The sequence below is a fragment of the Medicago truncatula genome, chromosome 4 (genome assembly GCF_003473485.1).
Source record: "Medicago truncatula cultivar Jemalong A17 chromosome 4, MtrunA17r5.0-ANR, whole genome shotgun sequence".
In the NCBI taxonomy this organism is placed as follows: Eukaryota; Viridiplantae; Streptophyta; class Magnoliopsida; order Fabales; family Fabaceae; genus Medicago; species Medicago truncatula.
In genome coordinates this window covers 51,818,983-51,840,392 of record NC_053045.1, presented here as the reverse complement: position 1 = coordinate 51,840,392, position 21,410 = coordinate 51,818,983, and the positions used below count along the sequence as shown (strand labels likewise).

Genomic DNA, 21,410 nt, shown 5'->3' with positions numbered 1-21,410 from the left:
ATGGCCAACTTAAAACAGTACCACCAAATAGTGATAATTGGTATGAAAGGAAGGCACTTCTATTCAAATTTTTCCTATGAGTGTGTCCCTGAAGTGGCAAGAAGTTGCACAAACTCAAAAGTCAAAGAAACATTCAGTTTGGTTAAACCATATATACAATAGTTTGTGGAGTAGGATAGTTTGATCTCTACATAACACACTTTTTAACAAGGGGTGAAAAACTTTTAAGTTTGGATCAATGAAGTCCGAGTGCAGATATGTCTCGCGCTAGTATGTCCATGAGCTATAGTTCAACTGATAAAAATGTCGAATTGTTAAGTTGGATGCTATGGCCGCGGCTGGAACTCCGGCAATCTCGACTCCTCCACTTATGTGTTTGAGTTTTCAATAGCTACTGACATTTCGTCTATCCACTAAATAAATTACGGAGGGAGTATATAACTTCGACAGAATCTTAGAAACAAAACAGGACAAAATGTCCCCTTTATTCAATATTGTCTATGAGTATGTTGATTTATTTTTTTTGTTTAAACTTTAAAGTATGACTATGTTGTTGATTGAAAACATGAAGTATACATACTGAGATTTGTTGTTATCTTCAATTATCGTAAAATATGATATACTATTAATAGTAACAAAATGAGAAACTATAAGTCCAAGTTCCATATCATCCGGAGCTAAACCCATAAATATAATGGCCTCCAATCCAAGGACAAGGATTTACACATCAATTAATATTTTGATTAGCCTGAGAGATCATCTCCACCAAATCCAACTCCTTCTTAACTTCAACCTCTTTCTCCAATTGATGCTCATCAAGATTAACAACTTGCATGCCTTCCTTATCACATTCTTTTTCATCCATAGTAGGAACACTTGACATATCATCTAGCAGAGAATCAATACCACACCCTTCTTCAAACAAATTATCATCCAAAGAAAAATCATTGAACTCATAGTTTGGCACCGAGCGGTCATTAGGAAAAAATTGATTTGCAATATGTGGCTGAGGAATCTGTGTTGCGGCTTTGCTTGTGCTACAAGTAATCTTTTTCTTGGCTTTAGCAGAAGATCTTTTTCGAAAGTCTCTTGGAGGGTTTTGATCCAAATTCAGACTCTTGATATATTCTTGCAAAAGAGTCCCTCTTGGATACTTCGAACGACATGTTCTTTTGGAATATTGCCTTCTCTTTGTTGCATTCCAATGGTTTTTTATTGCATTCTCAGTTCTTCCTGGCAATCTTTTCGCAATCTCCGCCCACTTATTTCCTATCTCTGTATGAGCTTGGATCAATATCTTATCCTCTTCATCTGTCCATACGTCTTTCTGCAAAAATGCACGAATTGAAGTTTAATATAGAAGGAAAATTCGTATGAACAAATTTGTATCATGCAATCATCGAACTCTTTTTGTGAGAATGTAGAGATACTTAAATTAGTTAATTGTAAGACAAAAAAAAAGTATGCATACCAAGTTAAAAGTATGTATCTCTATTAAAGTATGTATACCTTATATGAAAGTTAAGAGAGAGAGAGAGAGAGAGAATTCAAATATTGGATCATGTATTAATCATTGATGACATTGTACATATAGACTCAGTTGTATAAAGTGTGTATCTCTATTAATTTATTTTATATATGTGTGTGAAAAATAAAAATGGAACCTTTATGTCTGGTCTTAAATGGTTATGCCATCTTTCTCTGCATTGTTTCCCTATTCTTCCAGGCAACTTCAGAGCAATATGAGACCACTTCCTTATTCCATATTGTTCCACCATTTGACTCAACAATCTGTTTTCAGAAGCATTCAAATCAAAGCACATATGTGTTTTATATTAAAACCAAAATATGCAAAAACTTAAAATGTGATGAAAAAAATTATGTAACAAGCTTAATTATATAGTTATGTAAACAAGAAGGTTTAAAGAAATTTATGCACCTATCTTCTTCCACTGTCCATTGCCCCTTCACTATGATTGTTTTCTTCTTCGCTTTAAATGCTCTTCTTGTCGTAGGAGATAACAAGCTGTTGTTTATATTCAATCCAGCTCTTTGGTAATAATTTGTCGGGGCTATGCTTGAAACTTCATCCTCAGGTACAACATAACTCAATGACTTGGTTTCTGAAGGATTATTGAAGGAAAAATAACTATGGTTTTCAACCATAAGATCAAGTTGATTTCTTCTAGGGATATTCAAACTATAACCATCATATTGAAAATTGTCAATAAGGTTATGAGCATGCTCACTACCGCTATTATTCTCAGCAAAAGACTTTCCATCATAAACATCAAAATCTGTATTTGCACATTCTGCATTACCAAATAGATCAAAGTTTTGAGTTTGGTCCCCAAAAACTTGATTGGAGGATGATGATCCATGCATATGATGAAACTGCTCAATATGCTGAAAATCTTGTAAGAAATTACCATGACAGGAGTGAGCACTAAATGGATTTAGCTCATCTTTCTGCCTTGGTTTCAGGTAGTTTTCTTGCAAATGCATTGATTGTGATTGTGAGGGATAGTTTTCTCTGAGATTTGTGTCGAAAACCATGACAGAATTAGGTGTAACAGAAATTGAAGGTAACATATGTGTTACAAGTCAACACTAATTTGTGTTTCTTATTATACGAGAGTTACAATGCATTAATTAGAGAACAATTGAAATATGGCTGGAATTGTTTCCTCTGAAAAAACCTGACCTTTATATTCTAGTAAGGTTTTATTTTATTACTATGTTTGTAACTGTTAGTGAAATTAATTGATCAATAGTTACAACTTTCAGTTTAATTACTATGTTTGTAACGTTATGAAATTTGTTTAAAATTATTATGGTCACACTTTTCTTTGTGAATAGATTGTATACAAATGCATGCTGTAGTGTGTAAATGCCACAAATCCATGCTAACATATTCTAAGATTATGACTTAATTAGCTTATTTCTTTTTGTTATGAATGAAATTAGTGTCACTTGTACATAGTGAAGTTGTAATCTATCTATTACAATAAAAATGAAGTTGCAAGATTTGAGTTAATAAATACTAATGTAACATATCAATTACTTCGTTCAATGTGTAACCTTCCCCGAAGAGTGTAGATTAATTAGGTCAAATTTGATGGCTTGCAAATTGGGCAGCAACTCACCCTATGCTGATTTGATATTCTAACTTGGTAGTTCAGTTTGTGCTTACAACTATAACAGAATAAATTAAAGAGAACTAGATTGTGACTCACACATTGCACGATGCGAGTAATTTTATGTTCAAGGTTGAAATAAATAAATAAATAAGTTAAAAATTCCTTTTAAAAAAAAAAGTTAAATTAACTTCTATTTACCGGTTACATTATATTATCTATAAAACCACTTGTTTATTTTTTCTTAATTTGTTTTTAGGAAATTGTTTCATATATAGATATCAATTCGCTCCATTGACACGTTGAGGAACAAAGGAACAGACAATATGATGTGATAGATATGATATCTTAACGATGTGGTTGTAAGAGAGCTAGAGAGAAAACAACCTTTATATTTGTATGAGTAATGATATATGTACAACCCTTTTTAGACAACTATTGAGACAACCTTGCTATTTTTTCATTTCATTGGTCAAAATCAATAGAGAGAGAAAAAGGAAGAGAGATAATAAAAATATAATGTGAGTATGAGAGAAAAAGTTGTCAAAAATTGTACCAAAATAGTTGTACAAATATCATTTCTCTATTTGTATACCTTCATTTTTTCTACGTCCCTCCAACACCTTATTTTCTCTCATCTCTTCCTATCACATCACTTATTTATCATATCTATCAAATTACTTTCTATTTCTATCTTTTTTTTTTTTTGTCAAGTAACCAAGTTGTTAGAGCTCACACATTTTAATATGGAGAAGTAGGGTATCCGGGGTTCGAACCTAGACCCTTGCATATAATATGCGAGATCCCTACCAATTGAGTTAAGTTCACAGAGATATTTCTTTCTCTATCTTGATGTGAATGAGTAAAAGGTGTACAAAAATAATTTTTTTCCAAAAAAAATGAGGTCTTGAATGAATAGCTTATGTATTATCTTTATGCATTTTTTTTAAGGATATACTCCTAATTAAAAACTAAATTTTGTACTTAATAAAAAAAAATTATTTAAAAATGTAAGTATTACGAATTTTAAAAATGATAAAAATATAATTAACATCCCTAAAAAAACATAATTAACATATGTAAGTTAAAATAACAATTTTAAATATTAGATAAATCACAAACAATTGAGTATCTCTCAATCCCATGTATTAAATATGATTGTTAGAGTTATGCATGTAAATCCCATGTATCATTCTTCATAATAAGCATGACTCTTGAAGTTATGAATATCATGTGATAATGGACATTATATATGTCATAATAATTTCTTTCAAAAAAATAATGTTATAATACAAATTAATATTAAATTTTAACCATCATTCTATTTATGCATTATGTATCTATTATATATCAAATAATAACTAACTATATAATCACATTCTTAAAAAAACTATATGATCACATAAATTTTGTAACTTAGCCAAGTTATAAATTATCTTCATCTTTTCTTTTGTAATTTCCTTTCTTCTTTTTTTCAAAAACACGAGTTTGGGTTCCAATTTTTTTTTTAAAGATGGGTTCAAAAAACGCGATGTTTGAATGACGAGGATCCATTCACATTTTTTTTTTTTTTTGAGGGAATGGATCCATTCACATGAAACTAATCAATAACGTCAAAATCTTGCAAGAAATTACCATCAAACATATTAGTTAGAACAAACAATAATTAGTTCATATTCCATCCTTATTTTTACTACGGTAAATATATAAATTGTGATGTCCTAAATTCTCCTAAAATTTGTGGTTCTTAAGGGAGCCACAGATTTGCTTTGTAACAAGATTTTTGGCGGTATAAGCCCTAAAAAAGTGTGGTCATTCAGACAACTATAAATTTAAACTTAGTCTTCTTTATACATTTTGTAGCGGCTAATGCAGCCATAAAATCAAACTTGAATTTCTTCTATCAATTTGTGCCAAAACCATTTGTCAGTTTCAAAGTTTTTTTTTCTACCAATTCTTTACAAGGCCTCGTGGCGATCAGTATGTTTTTGAATTTAGCTAGTAAGAAGTGTTTTTATTGTGGTGGTTTAAGTAGTTTTCTTGCGAATTCATTCACTAAGGCACAGTTTTTTTGTCAAGAACCATGAGAGATTTAGGTGTAAAAGAAACTAAAGGAAACACTTGTCAAGAAAACAATTGTCACGAAGTATAAAATGGTTATCATTCAACAATTCAAATACAAATACAAATGTAGAGGCATTATCAAATCCAATAACCTCAAAATCTCACTAGAACCAATTCTCAAAAGATTAAATACATTCATTAATATTAATTTTGCAACAACATCCTTTAACAATTACTATAAACCACATCAATTTGGGAGCGATTGATACAATTTTAATATGGAAATATAACATTGATAAAAAAAACTACTTAGAAGAGTAAACAATACTTTTAAGTTTGCAACAAAAAAAAAAGTTAGTGTTTCCTTTTCTCGAGCTCAGTCGTGTATCCAACGAATCAATGTCGTTTTGAAGAACTTTTTTTAGTTAGTCAAACTTGACTCTGAATCAATTAAGGGTGATTGGAATGGTTTTGTTGCTCACACAAATCACAACACCAAACCAACGAGAAACATGTGAATATGAAGTCACTAAAAAAGAAAACACAAATATCGTTGTTGCATATTGACTTAACGTCGTTAAATTGTTGACATCAACACCTTATTAAGGGATGTTGCAAGCTCTTCTGTCGATAGAAACTGACACAAAGAAAACGGAATGGTTTGAGATAGAAGAGGCATGCATTTAACGTGTACGATAAATGGTCAATTCCATCCGCAGAAACTACCATCATATGGAATAATCGATGTTGTCAAACCTTGATTATATATGAAAATTGATATACCGATTTTGGTGTTGTTTTTCTTTATTCTATTCTGGTATGTTTAAAGTGTTAGCAATATAAAAAAAAACATGAAATGTCGGCGTCGTAAGATTACACTTAATTTCATTATTTTTTGAAGTGAAAGAAATTAGTTTTCCTTACAAATAGTGAATAAGATAAAGTAATGTTGCAATCTACTAACATAAAAATGAAAATGAAGTTGCAAGTTTTGGTGTATCAACCACTACGTTCAATTGTTTAACTTCATTTACCAGAGATCGCTTACAATTAGGAAAGGCACGATGAATCATAATGCCATAATGAATGTGCCTTATAGATATCTCAAAATACATTTTACATACTTCCAGCGGGACTTGGGAGGGAAAAAGAAGAACTCACACACCTTATTGACAGAAAATGAAATTCCTGGCTAGTTAGTGTCACATACTGAAGAGCTTCAACCGCTAACCTATACACAATAGGGTCATCCATCACATTAGATCCATGTTTTCTTAAATAGGCGTACTGGCCATGGGGGTTAGATATAATAGTTGCCATGTTAGCTCTATGGAGAAGATGGTAAGTGAAAAATCTAATTTAACTATGTTATTTAGATACTTACCTTGATTTTCAAGTGATATTATGGAATTTACCTGATTTTCAAGTGAAAGGTCTGAACTCCCCACCCCAATATAACACTTTTAATACAACTAAACAAATGATTTAAAGAGAGAGTGAAATTTTCTAAAAGCATCAAAGGTGTTAAATTTTCTTTTAAGCATGCACAAAACCAATATAGTATAAAAAGTCATAAAAAGAAAGGGTTAATAGGTCTTTACCTCCTGTAATATAGGGCACTTTTGGTTTTGTCTCCTGTAAAAAAAAAAAAATTGTATTCGGTCCTTGTAATTTTTGTTTTGTTTTAGAATACCCCATAGACCACCTGACTGTGCATTTTCGCTGATGTGGCATGCTGAGTCACCTTTTTCTGATGACGTGACACGCTAACTGTATAATTATTTTTATTTTTTTATGGGGTACACGAGATATTTTTTTGAAACCACAAATGTCACGTGTACCCCATAAAAAATTATACAGTAACGCGCCACGTCATTAGAAAAGGGTGAATCAGCGTGCCACATCAGCGAAAATGCACAGTCAGCTGATCTAGTGAGGTATTAAAAAAATTTACAAGTACCGAATCCAATTTTTTTTTTACAGAGGGAAAAACCAGAAGTGCTATATATTATATATATTACAGGACGTAAAAGCATCTTAAAAAAAAAAAAAAAAAAAAAAAAAAAAAAAAAAAAAAAAGAGAATGGGTAGGTCCCCACAAATATGTGTGAATTAGTTCAAACAACAAGAGAAGGGAAGCGGGACCATGCAGTCTATGATACATTCCTAAACAACAAGAGTTACATAAACCATTGAAATTTTTATTCATGAATGGAATGTTCCGAAGATCTAATACATTTTTATGGCATTACATAGTTAGCGTGACCTAGCCTTGAATGCCCCACAAAAGAATTATTGGAAATAACATAATGAAAACTATGAGCAGGCATGACAGAAGTGGTACATACATTGGTATGAGAAGGCTCCTTGAGGAGTGGAAGATGAGTGAACATGTATAGGCCATTTGAACCATGGGAGCATTCAAGGAGAACGAAACGGGAATTAGGAATCATGAAGTACTTAGGAAGCATGATAATGATACAATGGTTTTTAATGTAGATGGCAGCGCTTTAACTAACCCGGGAAAGCAAACTATGGTGGATTGATTAGGAATTTTGAAGGCAACTTTCAATTTGTCTTATGTGGTAGTGTGGGTTTGTCCAATATTTTGAATGCTGAAATTTACACCCTTATTATTGGGGTTAAGTTTTGTTGGGAAGCTAGTTATAAGAAACTAGTTTGTTTTTCTGACTCATTTTATGTAGTGCGTTTAATGTCAAAGGAAGTGTCGAGACTTCACCGCTATGCAAACATCTTGGAGCTCATTCAGGTGTATTTGGTTAAAGAGTGAGATATTTCCATTCATCGTATTTTTCGAGAAGGAAACTCTAGCGCAAATATATTTGCTAAACTATGTATTACTAATTTAGAGTCTCTTGTGATGGTGCATCAACCATTACTATGTCTATCATCACCTTATAGGTTGATGCCATATGAGTGTCCTTTATTAGTACATAGTTTTTTTTCTTTGCTTTTGTCTTTTCTTCTCTCATGTAACAAAAAAAAAAAGGGAATTTGGAAGAAACTCAAAATACTTGTCAGGCGTAAATTTAGAAACAAATAGTAAAATTTTTAGTAATTGAAGGAACATGTAGTAATTCGGTAATGGATAAAGAGACACATGTGGATCCAAAGATGAAGATTATTTAGATGAGCCAAAAGAATAGATGTTCAAACCTCCCATTTCCCATGTGGAGGTGTGAAGACTCATAGATTTGACTCTTTGAAAGATTAAACAGATTAGAAGTTAAGTGAAGTGTAGCATCTGAGTCAAGGAACCAAAGGTTCAGGCATTAGGCACCATCTGAGGAGATTGAAATTAGTTTGTGGGACTAACTATTTCCCAAACCTGAACATTGTGTCGGATTGAATCGGATAAGCTGAAATGTTGCTTATAATTGAGACGGAGGAAGTACGTTCTAAATAACTTGGGTAATGACTAACTCTATTACTATGACATGTGCAGAGGCATTTGATTCCTGATAGGAGTGAACTTTAGTCACCCACTTTATTCTACATTTCCACGAAACGCTTGGGTTGTTGGTCCTAATTGGGGTTAAAAGATGACTTGGACGGCAAAAAATAAATGATCATTCAACTTATCCCACTAGTAAGTGCTGATGATGTGAATATCTGTTTGCCATGTCATTAGAAAATGACAGCAATGGTGGAGGCCAATTCTGAAAGCATGCAATGAAGGATTAAAGTATGAGAAAAAAAGGAGTAAGGATTAAAGTTAGATAAAAAGTTCTGAAAACGATCTATAAGATTTATTTGGATCAGTACGTACCGTATTGGATTGATTTTCAATTTAAGATTTGAAAACTATTTCATTCTAAACAAATCTGGTGTCTGATTTTCCATTTGCTACATATTAAAATCTTTCAGTCACTTTATATACTAGATTACATCAAACCACTAGTTACACATTTCAAGTGGTAAAACTTGGCCAACATTTATCAACTAATGTTGTGTACATTTCTTAACAAAAAAAACTGTGACATATAATAAAAAAATAAAAATAAAAAGATAAATTATTCATTGAGTAGAACCATTAGGCACCACCACTCAGACTCAAGAGACATATAAAAAAGGATATCCACACAAAAGGGATATCAAGAAAAGTATCCATGAATCCCCATCTAACCTATAAAGAAAATTTTTGTAACAAGTTGGTGTGTTTGTTATGCTGCTGCTACCAAAATTGTGAAAATTAATCTGTCTTTGGCTTAATTCTCTTCGCCCTGGAATATAGGAAAACACCAGAAAGAGCTATACCAGTTCCTGCAGAGAATTAATAAGCACATAAAATTTTCAGTTTCAACAAGAGATATATATGGTTAAAAAGAAGGAAGCAATTTTATTTTAGTACCTAATGCGTTAATTGGTGAGACAGGTGTTTGGAAAAATATGACAGAGCTCACTATAACTATCACACGCTTCAGACAGTTTGCTACAGAATGAGTAACAGGTGATACTCTCTCCAATATCATATAAGAAACCTGCACATATGATAAACCATTTCATACTAAATAATTTTATTTTGTTTTCAGTGAATTATAACTAATGAAGTCTTGATTTATTTTTTCACAAAAAGAAGTGGAAATTGTAACACTCTTGAATAAAAGGGGAAAATATAATGTGCATAGAAGATGAAAACTCACTTGCTGATACGCATGGTAACAAAGCGCAGCAAGAAGAGATCTAATGTACACTTGTTGAACATCTAATCCCTGTGAATAAAAATGACATCAATCATATATTAGTAGCATCATCAAAATACTCACTCAGTAACAAAACTATAAATAAAAAATTACATGGATTTGATCCATGTATGTACTTTTTTGCTTAATTTTGTTACGGAAAGAGTAATGTATTTTGATTTGAGAATGCTAACAGCAGTACCAATCATTTTCAACAAAGAAGTTCTTACTGTAGATTGCAGGTAAGCAGGGGTAAATTTAACACCCTCCATGAAGAGGGCTATAGGTACTGATAGGAAGAATGACATGACTGTTATTACTGAGAAGAGGGTTATGTTGTCCATGGATTCCTGAGAAGAAAAAAATTATTGTTATTTAATATTGTGTATAAGAATATGAAATGAAACATAAGTGCAAGGTTCTAAAAAAATGGTATGCTCCTACGATGTCAATTTTTTATTTCTCTGCAATCATATCACAACTGCGATAAGCAGTGGTATTTGTTTGTGATTTTTCACAATATCAAACATCGCATGATTAAATTTTGGACAAGAGTTTCATAACACATTATGTGATACTCTTAACCAAGTTCATCAATCATAATATCGTATTATTACCTCCTTGTTAACCATGAGTTTTTTGCTAAGAACATTACGAGATTGATTCGTCAAATTGGAAGCCATAGCACTCAAAAATCCAACCCTATTCAATATTGCAGGGAAAAAAAACACATATTAGAATTCAAATGACCAAATAGTTCTTTTGATAATAGCATTTCTATTCTTATCTTCCCATAGAAGGAGACTCACCAATTGAAAGAGACCTCTGTAGCAGACGCCAGCGCCACTCCACCAGCAATTGGCACAAGGGAAGCAACCACCCATGCTGTAGGCATCTGTAACAAAGTTAAGTAAGGAATTAAAATTGCAAATATCAATTCACAATGTATTGAATGTTGAAGCAGCACCATGATTTATTTTTCCTTCAAAATTACAAGCTTAGCATACATAATATATTTTGATTAATTGAAGCAGAACTAATGATCATTTTATGAACTTTCTGGAGAGGACTTGAACTTCGTCCTTCAAAGTTACAAGGTGAAACTCTTATCGCTAAGCTCTCACCTCATGGACACAAGTAACCACATAGAACTAACTATTAAGTGAGAAATATACTCATTAATTAACAAGCATTTGTCTGTTCCTCGGATTTATCAAAAAGAAACAATAGTGAAAACGTAGACAAGGACAAAAACAGCTCCAACTATATAAAGAATAAAATGAGACAGTTTGGTTTGTACATTTCCTTTGGTTCCACCGTGTCTATTAATGCTAAAATAAATCATTTGTTTTTTCAATTTTGAGTTCTACTTTCAGTATAAAGACAAAAATATCACATAATCCGCACAATGCACATGACAGTCGAACTAAAATACATTATTTACATTTTGTCGCGTTCATTTATCGAGCAATAACAACGTTTAACTATGAATCCCGGTATCGCATTAGGCATAAATCAACATCAAAGTTAAATTTAAAATTTCATAACAGTAGCATAATCTGGTGACCTTACCTCTCCAAGGAACGTAGAAGACAGAAGGACAGAAAAGAAAGGCTCCATTGATTTAACAGTATGAGTAAAAGAGACAGCAACCTTTCCAAGACTCATGTTAGTGAAAAGATTCCCTAATGTATGTACCAAAGCCAAAGGAAATATTGCTAAAAGCTGCAAAATCAGAGAAATAACAGAACCATTAATATTACAAAACAGAACAAATAGAACAGTAAAAATATAACAAGGATTAAAATAAGTACCTGTGAAGAAGTGAGTTTTGGCCTTTTATAAAGATTAAGACCCCACATGAATGCTACAAGGAGTGTGCCAATAGCAAATTGAAAAGCAGTGAGAGTTACTGGTAAATGGTAAACCTTCAAGACCTGTTTGTTGTAGATGTTAAAGTAGATGTTAAAGGAGAACCAGAGGCAAAAAAGAACTCCAAGCTCTAGAGCTTTGAATAGAGGACTACTGCTGTCGGAGGAGTCGGCGGCGTCGATGGTGGTGGTTGCTTTGGTTTGGAAGCGGGTAGAGGAATGAAGGGGTGTTAGAGAGATTAATTTTGAAGAAGAATGAGAAGAAACGAGAGGTGTCCATGATGAGAAAGAAGAGGTAGAGAGAGAAGGAGAAGAGGAGAGAGAGGAGCGAGATTTGTAGAGAGAGAAAGAAGGGGAGAGAGGTAAAAGTGTAGCCTGCATTTTGGAGATCGGAAAAGATGATGAATGCGTTTTCGGAGTTATTAAGAATGTTTATTTCTCTGTTTTAGTTACTCCACGATGATGGAGCGTGAATGTGGGAGAGAAAAACAATTGAATGAATGAATGCGTTTGAATTGAATGAATAAATAATGAGAGAAGGTGAAACAGAAAAAAACAAAAGAGCATGAATCTAGACTATGATTTGTCGCATATTCTATTATTTGCTATTGGTGGCAATTGCAGCCATGCCTCTATACTGGATCTTTGATTTTGTTCCTTTAAAAAAAGAGGATCACGTCCTTGTCTTTTAGGAATTAGGACAAACGGGTCAAAATTGTTCCACTTAAAATACTTGTAGTAGTTGGGGTACTTTTTATGAGACATGTTTTATTTTGATGTTGCTTGCTTATTCTATTCCTCTTTGTTTTTTTTGGTATTCTTTTCTTTTTATAGATTCTCTCTATCAAAATTCCTTTTTTATTTTTTTTATTTTAACAAATGAGCCCAAATGAAAGAAGACAAAAACTAAAAAATTAGCCAAATACTTCTCGATAGAGAAGCTTCGTATAAATGCTCAAATGCTCGTTAGGAGGAGACTCCACGATAAAAAAAAATTAAGGAAATTTGCATAGAGCCTACAATTAGCAAGTCAATTTGTATGCATCCTTTCCTCGCACCGTGTATGACAACTTGAGTGTGTCAATTCAAAACAAAAAGATTTAGAATGGGTGTCACCAATTGGACCGTCAATTTACCTTTAAGGGCACATATGCCCTCCAAAAGGGCCCATGCGCCTTCTCGAAGAGCTCCTGAAGCCCTATGTGTGTCCCCCTAAGCGCACCGTCTTAACAAGCTTTTAGAAACATTTAGAATGATCTAGAGTGACTTAAGGCCCAAGCTGCTTGGGGCTGAAGTCACCGAATTACAAGCTCACAATGAGCTATAAATACCCCTCTTAAGAGCATTCTCAAGACATCACCTGAATAGACTAAACCCTAATTTCTAATTTTGTACTCATTGCAAGTACATCAATATGGACATTTTTCCGTTACAGCTACAATTATCCTTCCCACCAAATCATTCCTAAGACATGTTAGATATTTTTGATCATAATTGATAGTTATGTCAAAAATGAAGTAAAGTCTTACCAAGTACTATTTTTTTTTTAAATTGCTAATTCATTAAATATTTGTAAATATTTTTTTGGTCAAGTAGTCCAGTTACTAGAAGTTCACCTTTATAAGGTGAATAAATTGATGTTCAAGGTTTCAACACCAACTCCTACATCTATTATACAATTTTCCTACCAACTGAGCTAAGCTCACGGAGAATAATTATTATTTTTTTGACAATGGAGAATAATTATTTGTAAGTTTATTAGACTATTTTTTATATAATATTATGTGTAAAAATTAATTTTTGGGAATGGTATAATTGGTTAATAGAGATATATCTTTGTCAAAAAATATGTATTCAAATAGGATAAATAAGGGATGATTTTTTTTTTTGAGGGAAAGGGATAAAAAACTTATTTGCACAAAAAGTTAAAATATATTTTTGGGAATTATTTCACATATTAATGTAATTATTTTATAAAAATAAAGTATGTTTCAATTATAAAATACTACTCTTTAAGTGAATCATGATTTCCACTTATTATTATATTATATTTATTATTTAAACTAGTTATAAGTACATTTCTTATGATATTAATTCCTAAAAAAAAATAGATTTCATATAATTAAGAAAAAGTCATATAATATTAAGAAATTATGAATTTTTTTTAGGACAGAGAGGGCTTTCGTCCGAAAAAGTTTTTTTTTTCCTCAAAAATAAAACGATATTCATTCATTCAAATTGATAGAATACATCAGATACAATAACATACTCAACATCGCTAAAAATGTAAATGGTTAATCTGCGAACAAACTCACAACATCCAAGTTAATAACATACAACAACAAAATGCTGACAAATAATATGATAAAATCTAAATCATCTTAATACGCATGCTTCCGAATCTGCAACGTTGACGTACAAATCATTGATAAAATCTAATTCACATTAATACGCATGCTTTCAATATGAACCAAATGAGCACCGCAACAATACGCGAAATCAAACAACGCCGCACAAGATGATGAACAACACAATGTCGCACTAAATTTTTTTATGTGTGCAAATCACTTATTTATATTGAAAAAAGGAACAAAAATGCAGATGAGTGATTTTATGTCAAAAAATGATCTAAAGTCGTTCACTCTTTATTAATGAAAGAGAAAGAAAACTTGATAAAAAGTTGAAGTTTCTCTCACTAAAAAACTAGGATCGCTTGTATCTGTCCTAAAAAGTTTTTTTTTTTTTTTTTGACAAGCCTAAAAAGTTATATAATTTCCGTCAAATATGATAACATACCATTTTTAAATATATTTAAGAGGTTCCTTCAAAAAAAAAAATTTAAGAGGTCCCCTACTGGACCTCCTTTTTGGCTATCGATTTCATTCTTTAATAACCATTCTTTAAATGTAAACAAATACGAAAATCTCAACCATGTACTAAACAAATGAAATTTTGGTTCTTTGTTCAACAAGATGTATCCGGGCTTCCTTTGCATCTACATACATTTTAATCTTTATAAATGGTATTAAATTCAATAAAAAAAATATCTACACAATATTTCTTTTGTGGTATAAATCTTTGAATTCTGGTAGGTCAATTTATATTTAGTAACCAAATTAATTTGTTAGATTTCTGTCCATCTGAAAATCCTATGGATGTTGAACCTTTTTACTTTTTAATTTCTTTGATTTTGTTTTTTAAAATTTAGCGATTGAATTAAATAATCCATGTAGGTGAGTTGCAACCAATAATCTGAACTTAGGACATGTTTTTAAAGTTAGCTCACCCTTGTGGGCAAAGTTATTATGCATAAGTCATTTTCTTATGCACATGCATAAATACTTCATAATCATCAGATTTGATCGCACTCTCACAATCTGATCGAACACACACAGAAGCTCATCGTAGCTCCGACGCTGACGTGATTCTCACCCTTGTTCGCCGCTCCGACGTGATTTATCCGGCCAGGTTCATGACGACGTGATTGCGACGTGATTTCACCGACGAGGTTGCACGGATTTCTCGAGCAATTCTGTTTTCCAGCGGTTCTGTTTCCAATTGCACCCTGTTTTCCAATTTCTCTAGCGATTCTCCAATTGCACCTTGTTTTCCGGCGGTTCTGTTTTCAATTTCTCCAGCGATTCTGTTTTCCGGCGGTTCTGTTTCCAATTTCATCGGCGAAGCTCGTCGTACCTTTATAGAGTACTGATTTCCGGCGGTTCTGTTTTCAATTGCACCCTGCTGGATCAAAGAAAACCATTAAGTACATCTAATGGTTTTGGAGTACAACTCACAGAAACCAATTCCACAGCAAAATGATTTTTTAAATGACATTCTCCATCTATTTTTATAAATAAAGACGAGTAATGGAGATGATCTCTTAACTCATGATCAATTCTTGGATGTACACAAAAATGTGAACACTCCATTTGATCACTCGCACTCATAAAAAGAAAACAGTAGAAGAGAATAATAATTTTCAAATAATTGTAAGATGTATATTTTTTTTTTTTACGTGTGACTAAATAAAATTTCTGAATTCTTATGTCCACACAAGAATTATTTTCAACTCAATGGAGGAATTTTTTTTTCTAGTGCCCAACTTTTGAAAATAATTGTCCTATCTACCCTACATTCAAAATTATTATCCAATCTATCCTACTTTTCATTTTCCCCTTACATGGCTCCATTTGAGATGGCACCATCCTACTAGCTTTTTTCATCTTTTTATTTTTTTTATTTTCATATATTTTTTGGCTTAATAATTTATACCTCTTTCATCATGACTCCATCTCAGTTGGCACCATCTTACTATATTTTTTTATTATTATTTTTTCATGTTTTTTGGCTAAGAATTTATTACATAACTAATTAATAGAAAAAATATAAAATAACATAATATAGATTGATAAATATTAAAAAAAAAAAAAAGTACTATTGGCGTGCAAGATTAAGATTAGAGTAATTTTTGCGATAATGACCCTCCCCTCGACACACTTCACATTTACTTATAACCTTTTCAACTTCATCCATTTGGGTCGTAATGCGACTGGATCGACGAACGAACATTCATGTATTTTCTGAAAAAAGATTGCGCAACATGTCCTAGGATTTCTGATTTTATCCTGCTTGTAATAATAAAAACAAGTCCTATTGTTTACAAAAAACACATGTAAACACCCCAGCTTTGCCTGAATTTGTCTACGTGAAGACCGAAAAAGGGTCGTCCATCCACTACTTGCATTACGACCGAAATGGATGAAGTTGAAAAGTTCCAAGAAAATGTGGAGTGTGTCGAAGGGAGGGTCATTATCGCAAAAATTGCCCTAATCATAATCTTGCACGCCAATGGTACTTTCGTTGTATTTTCTTTTTGTAATATTTATGAATCTATATTATTATGTTATTTTTTATTTTTTTTCTATTAATTATTTATATAATAAATTTTTAGCCAAAAAAAAAAAAAACCTTGTAAGATGATGCCAACTGAGATGGAGCCATGATGAAGGAAGTATAAATTATTAAGTCAAAACAAAAATGAAAATCGAAAAAATAAAATGAAAAAAGCTAATAAGATGGTGCCATCTGAGATGGAGTCATCCTGAAAGATGATGGTGCCATCTCAGATGGAGCCATGTAAGGGGAAAATGAAAGTAGGGTAAATTGTATAATAATTTTGAATGCAGGGCAGATTGGACAATTATTTTCAAAAGTAGGGTAGGAAAAAAAAAAATCTCAATGGAGAGGATCCTGGCTCGGGCAAAAAGTATCTTATCGTATGTTGCTGTACATGACACGTACATGTTTTAGTTTCCATAGAAAGCTAAGGTAATCCAAGTATCATCATACTACATCGCAAACAAGTAGAGAAGTTCCAGTATCCTGAAAATTACCGCGAATACCCTCAAGACAAGTACTAAGCCTATGGGCCAATTAGTAACTTAGGATTTCATCATCATAATAACCATTAACCACTCAAACCAAACCATACCCGCGAGTGTGGACGGACGATAAGGAATATAATAATCAGAAATTGAAATTCAAAGAAGCATAGCAGAATGCAATCGTTATCATTAAGCAGTACGAAGAGTTTGGCGGGTTTGCGGTTGATGAGTCAAGAAGCGAGAGTGAAGAGAAGGGGTGGCAATAGCAATAACATGGTGGTGGCATGTGGTAATAATTCGGATAAAGATACTGCTCCAAGTTCAACCTCATTTCTATCTCGGACTCAAACATATGCTCTTTTGAAACAACAAATGGAAGTAGCTGCTAAATCCGAGGTTAGTATTGTCTTTTTCTTTATCAATTGTAGAATCTCAAATTGGAATGGAAGATAAGAACTGGGCATTGTTTGTTATAGGATTACAAGGAAGCTGCTAGAATTCGAGATTCACTTAAGTTATTTGAAGAAGAGGAACCTGTTTTGCGTTTAAGGAGGCTAATTAAGGAAGCAATTGCTGATGAGAGATTCCAGGTGTCTATTATTTTCTTTTCTTTATTTATTATTTAATAAAATTCAATGATAATGATACATTCCAAGTAACATGTGAGTGAAAAGTCACATGAGCATAATTCAGTTGGTATGGATAATGCATTACAATATGCAAGTGCCGGAGTTCAAACCCCTGTATTATCCACTTATTCCAGGTGAAATTATAGCTACCATGCTACTTGACAAAAAAAGAAACATGTTAGTGAGAAACTCACCTAACAATAGATTATAAAGCGTAGAGTGTAGCATGTTCCTTGTATTTTTTGTACACTTAAGAGCTAATTGTTAGAGGATAGTGAAAGCCCACACACAATTCTTAAAGTAATCGATGCAAAAGTTGTTTCTTTTATTGATGCACCAAGTATTCAAATTAGGTTTTATATTTATCTATTAAAAAATTAAGATAGGAAGAGTATCAAAGTTACACGGGAATGGAAGACAAGCGGACAACAAACCGTGCCACTAACCCTTTATGGATGGCAAAACCAACCTAGGAGATGCAACATTGTTATGCATGACCATTTGAACTCTTTGTAGAAGATCCACAACCTTTGGTTCTAGGAAGCCAAAAGTGTCAAACACAAATAGTATAAAAGCATGTTGGTTATCTGAACACGCTTTCTCGTGTTTGGCCACACTGCTTAAAGCGGCTTTGAGGGCTTCCTGTCCCACAGTATTCAAATTGATGTGAAAGTTGCACATTGCAATTGTCACTAACTACATCATTTCACAACACCAATCTATAGCTTTTACTCACTCTCTTCTCAATAAGTTAGACAGGGCAGATGACATATTTGCACTAAGTTCAAATTTATTGGAGTATGGTATTGCGTATCAGCCTATGTGATCCTATGTTTCAAAATTCAATAAACACTGTTTCTTGCAATCTTCAACTTAGTCATTACATGTTGCACTCAAGAACACACATCTATAGTCTTTCAGAATTCCACAAGATCTATATCTCCATTTTTGTATTTTGACGTATGATTTTACATGTTGATGACACTCTTCCCTCTTTTTTCTAGGATGCAGCTAGTTATCGTGATGAGCTAAAAAGAATTGCTCCACACTCTTTTTTAAAATGTTCCAGTGATGCTACAACACTGGTATGATCACTTCTTTCACTTAGTGTATTATCTTATAGATAGTTCTTTCGTTGATTTAAGCTATATCACGAGAAATACAATTAACCTAGAATGTAAATTCTCTTTTTCAAACCGTTGTTTAAAGTTGATTGCATCAGTAGAATGAGTAGCTTAATAGCTCAACTAGTTTGAGCTAAGGGTTAAAGGAGTTGAAAGAGTTAAAGGATAAAGGTTCAAATTCTGATGAAGGAGAGAAAATTAACATAGCAACTAATACACTAACATTTGCCTATAAAAAATACCATGTCTTTAGAAATGGAATGTTGAATATCATTAGACTCCGTGGCTTGAGTATTTGTCTCAGATATATACTCCCTAGGTTTCAGAATTGCCTCTAACAAAATGTTCAATTTCCTTTTCTTCTCTAGTAGAAAAGGTTCATCTTCTAATTTGGTTTGTTGTGATCTGTAATGAAAATGGATTTTATTTCCAATAAAGATCTTCAGAAAAAAAAGGAACCTGTATTTCACCCGAATTATCCACCACAAACTTATACATGAAAAAAAAATCAACTTCTGACATTTAATTTCATCTTATCTAGGGAGTCAGGGTTCAAGTCAGGAGTGTATATATAGAGGGAAGAAGTCAGCCTTCGAAGGGGCTATACTTTTTTGCATATAGAATAAGAATTACCAATAACTCAGATGACACCGTTCAACTTCTTAGAAGGCACTGGATCATAACCGATGCCAACGGGAGATCAGAAAATGTACGGTGAGTTATTTATTCTTTACTATTTTATGGTGTTATGCTTCGAAGGTGTTTTCCATTTTCCCTTTTAAATCTTCAGGGCACTTAGTTAATGTCAAACACAATAGCTTTGATTTATGTACCTGATCCAGCTTTGTAAATAAAGACCTGTTTTAAACCTCTGGAAATTCAAGTTCAACATAACTTGTGTACTTGATTTTCTATATGACAGGGGGATTGGAGTTGTTGGTGAACAGCCAGTACTTCTTCCCAGAACTAGTTTTGAGTACTCCTCTGCATGCCCATTAAGCACACCAAATGGTAGAATGGTAAGAATGTTTTCTTTTTCCTTTGTTTTTTTCTTGGCTATAGTTTACCCCGCCCCCTCCCCCCACATAATAAGAATTGTTTTGAGTGTCTAGATTCATGGTAATACCCTTATAATATTGTAGGTTGTATTTAGTTATTAGTAATAAAATTACCTTTCTATCACATAGATGGATAAGAGATTTGGATGGTATGGGCATTATGCAATTAGACAGTTAGATAGTAATATAATCACAGAGAAGGATAAAAACACCAGATTTCACCCTTCTCTTTGTTTATATGTTCGCTTAAGAATATTGTTTAATTTGCTTTGATCAAATAAATTGTATTCTAAAATGTCAACATAGCCCATCTGGATTTCTGCAGAAGCTTTGATCTGTGAAAACCCGTTGAAGATCTCATTTGGAAATAAACTATATGACATAAGGTTAAGCATGTAAAATGCTTCTGTTATGACAAACCAAACAAACAACTATCAATTTACGTAATCAACATACCATATTATAAAAAAGAAAAGCAAAAGTGAAAGATTTGTTTAAGCCCATGTTTTACATGCTTTGACGTGATTGATTGCACCCTATTTTCCATGGATTCATGAATAATTTTAGCATTGTCATAAAATGTGTTAATATCATGGTTTTAACCCCGCAACACCCTTCCCTATCTCTTTATGAGTAGAAACTGGTGTAAAATTGTAGTCATTAAGATGTCCAATGATTGCATTTTGATCGTTTTATTCAAAGATTGGTTTGAAGGCTTTCCAATTGTGTTTCCATCATATTTGACATTAAACCAGAACCTTGTATCATATTGCAGGAAGGTGAATATGAGATGATCCATGTTGATAAAGTAGGTTCACCTTCATTTAATGCGATCATTGCCCCATTTTCTCTCGCTCTGCTTGGAGATGATGACTGCAATACCATTTGAGATTGAACTGCAGCATCGCCTTCAGAGGTTGTGTCCATTTATTAGCATATGGAGTATGGGAAAGGAAGGATTATCGTTCTCACTGGCCAAAACCATTATGAGAATAAATTTTCTGGATACACATGTGTTTTGTTGAACTGAAGTGTGAAAAACTCAAGAAAGAATTCAATATTTATACATACTAGTATAGATTATAGACAGTTGAAATTTTGTTCTGTTTCCAACCTCTGCGTACACAAAAGAGGGAGAAATAGAAAAGTGAATCAATTGATGGTGTTTATAACTGGGAACAACCATGTAGAGGAAGTGGATGTTGGTTTAACTTGCGCACACAGTTGTAGCCATTTTTAATGAGTCCAAGTGTGTCAACCAAACTTTAAGCAAATAGCATTTGAACATTAGCAGTTTAGCACTGTTAAGGTACGGTCATTGCTGTTGTGTTAAAACTATAATTGCCCACGTTATGTTCGTCTTACTTTTAATATCAACTCTAAAGAATTTGTTCATTTAAAATTATGTTACTGCAAGAACAAAAGTACACTTATTAGAAG

General features: G+C 32.7%; 3 protein-coding genes and 1 long non-coding RNA gene across 4 annotated transcripts; 2 read left to right on the top strand and 2 right to left on the bottom strand.

Moving 5' to 3' along the window:
• Positions 1-701: 701 nt before the first annotated feature.
• On the bottom strand, positions 702-2,592 carry LOC25493761 (transcription factor MYB98). The gene is made up of 3 exons (XM_013602354.3): positions 1,940-2,592; positions 1,665-1,791; positions 702-1,327 (listed from the first exon to the last, which is right to left on the bottom strand). The coding sequence occupies exons 1-3, from the start codon at positions 2,590-2,592 to the stop codon at positions 728-730; spliced, it is 1,380 nt and encodes a 459-aa protein (XP_013457808.2). The 3' UTR covers positions 702-727.
• Positions 2,593-9,034: 6,442 nt separating this feature from the next.
• Positions 9,035-12,411, bottom strand: LOC25493759 (triose phosphate/phosphate translocator, non-green plastid, chloroplastic). The gene is made up of 8 exons (XM_013602349.3): positions 11,719-12,411; positions 11,477-11,629; positions 10,714-10,799; positions 10,522-10,606; positions 10,135-10,254; positions 9,866-9,934; positions 9,574-9,703; positions 9,035-9,485 (listed from the first exon to the last, which is right to left on the bottom strand). The coding sequence occupies exons 1-8, from the start codon at positions 12,154-12,156 to the stop codon at positions 9,415-9,417; spliced, it is 1,152 nt and encodes a 383-aa protein (XP_013457803.1). The 5' UTR covers positions 12,157-12,411; the 3' UTR covers positions 9,035-9,414.
• Positions 9,481-10,532, top strand: LOC120580312 (uncharacterized). The gene is made up of 2 exons (XR_005646030.1): positions 9,481-9,672; positions 10,140-10,532. It is a non-coding gene; the product is annotated as an uncharacterized lncRNA (long non-coding RNA).
• A 4,680-nt stretch (positions 12,412-17,091) lies between the features above and the next one.
• LOC25493758 (uncharacterized) lies at positions 17,092-21,213 on the top strand. The gene is made up of 6 exons (XM_013602348.3): positions 17,092-17,555; positions 17,636-17,749; positions 18,793-18,873; positions 19,454-19,626; positions 19,835-19,931; positions 20,746-21,213. The coding sequence occupies exons 1-6, from the start codon at positions 17,334-17,336 to the stop codon at positions 20,857-20,859; spliced, it is 801 nt and encodes a 266-aa protein (XP_013457802.1). The 5' UTR covers positions 17,092-17,333; the 3' UTR covers positions 20,860-21,213.
• Positions 21,214-21,410: the final 197 nt, after the last annotated feature.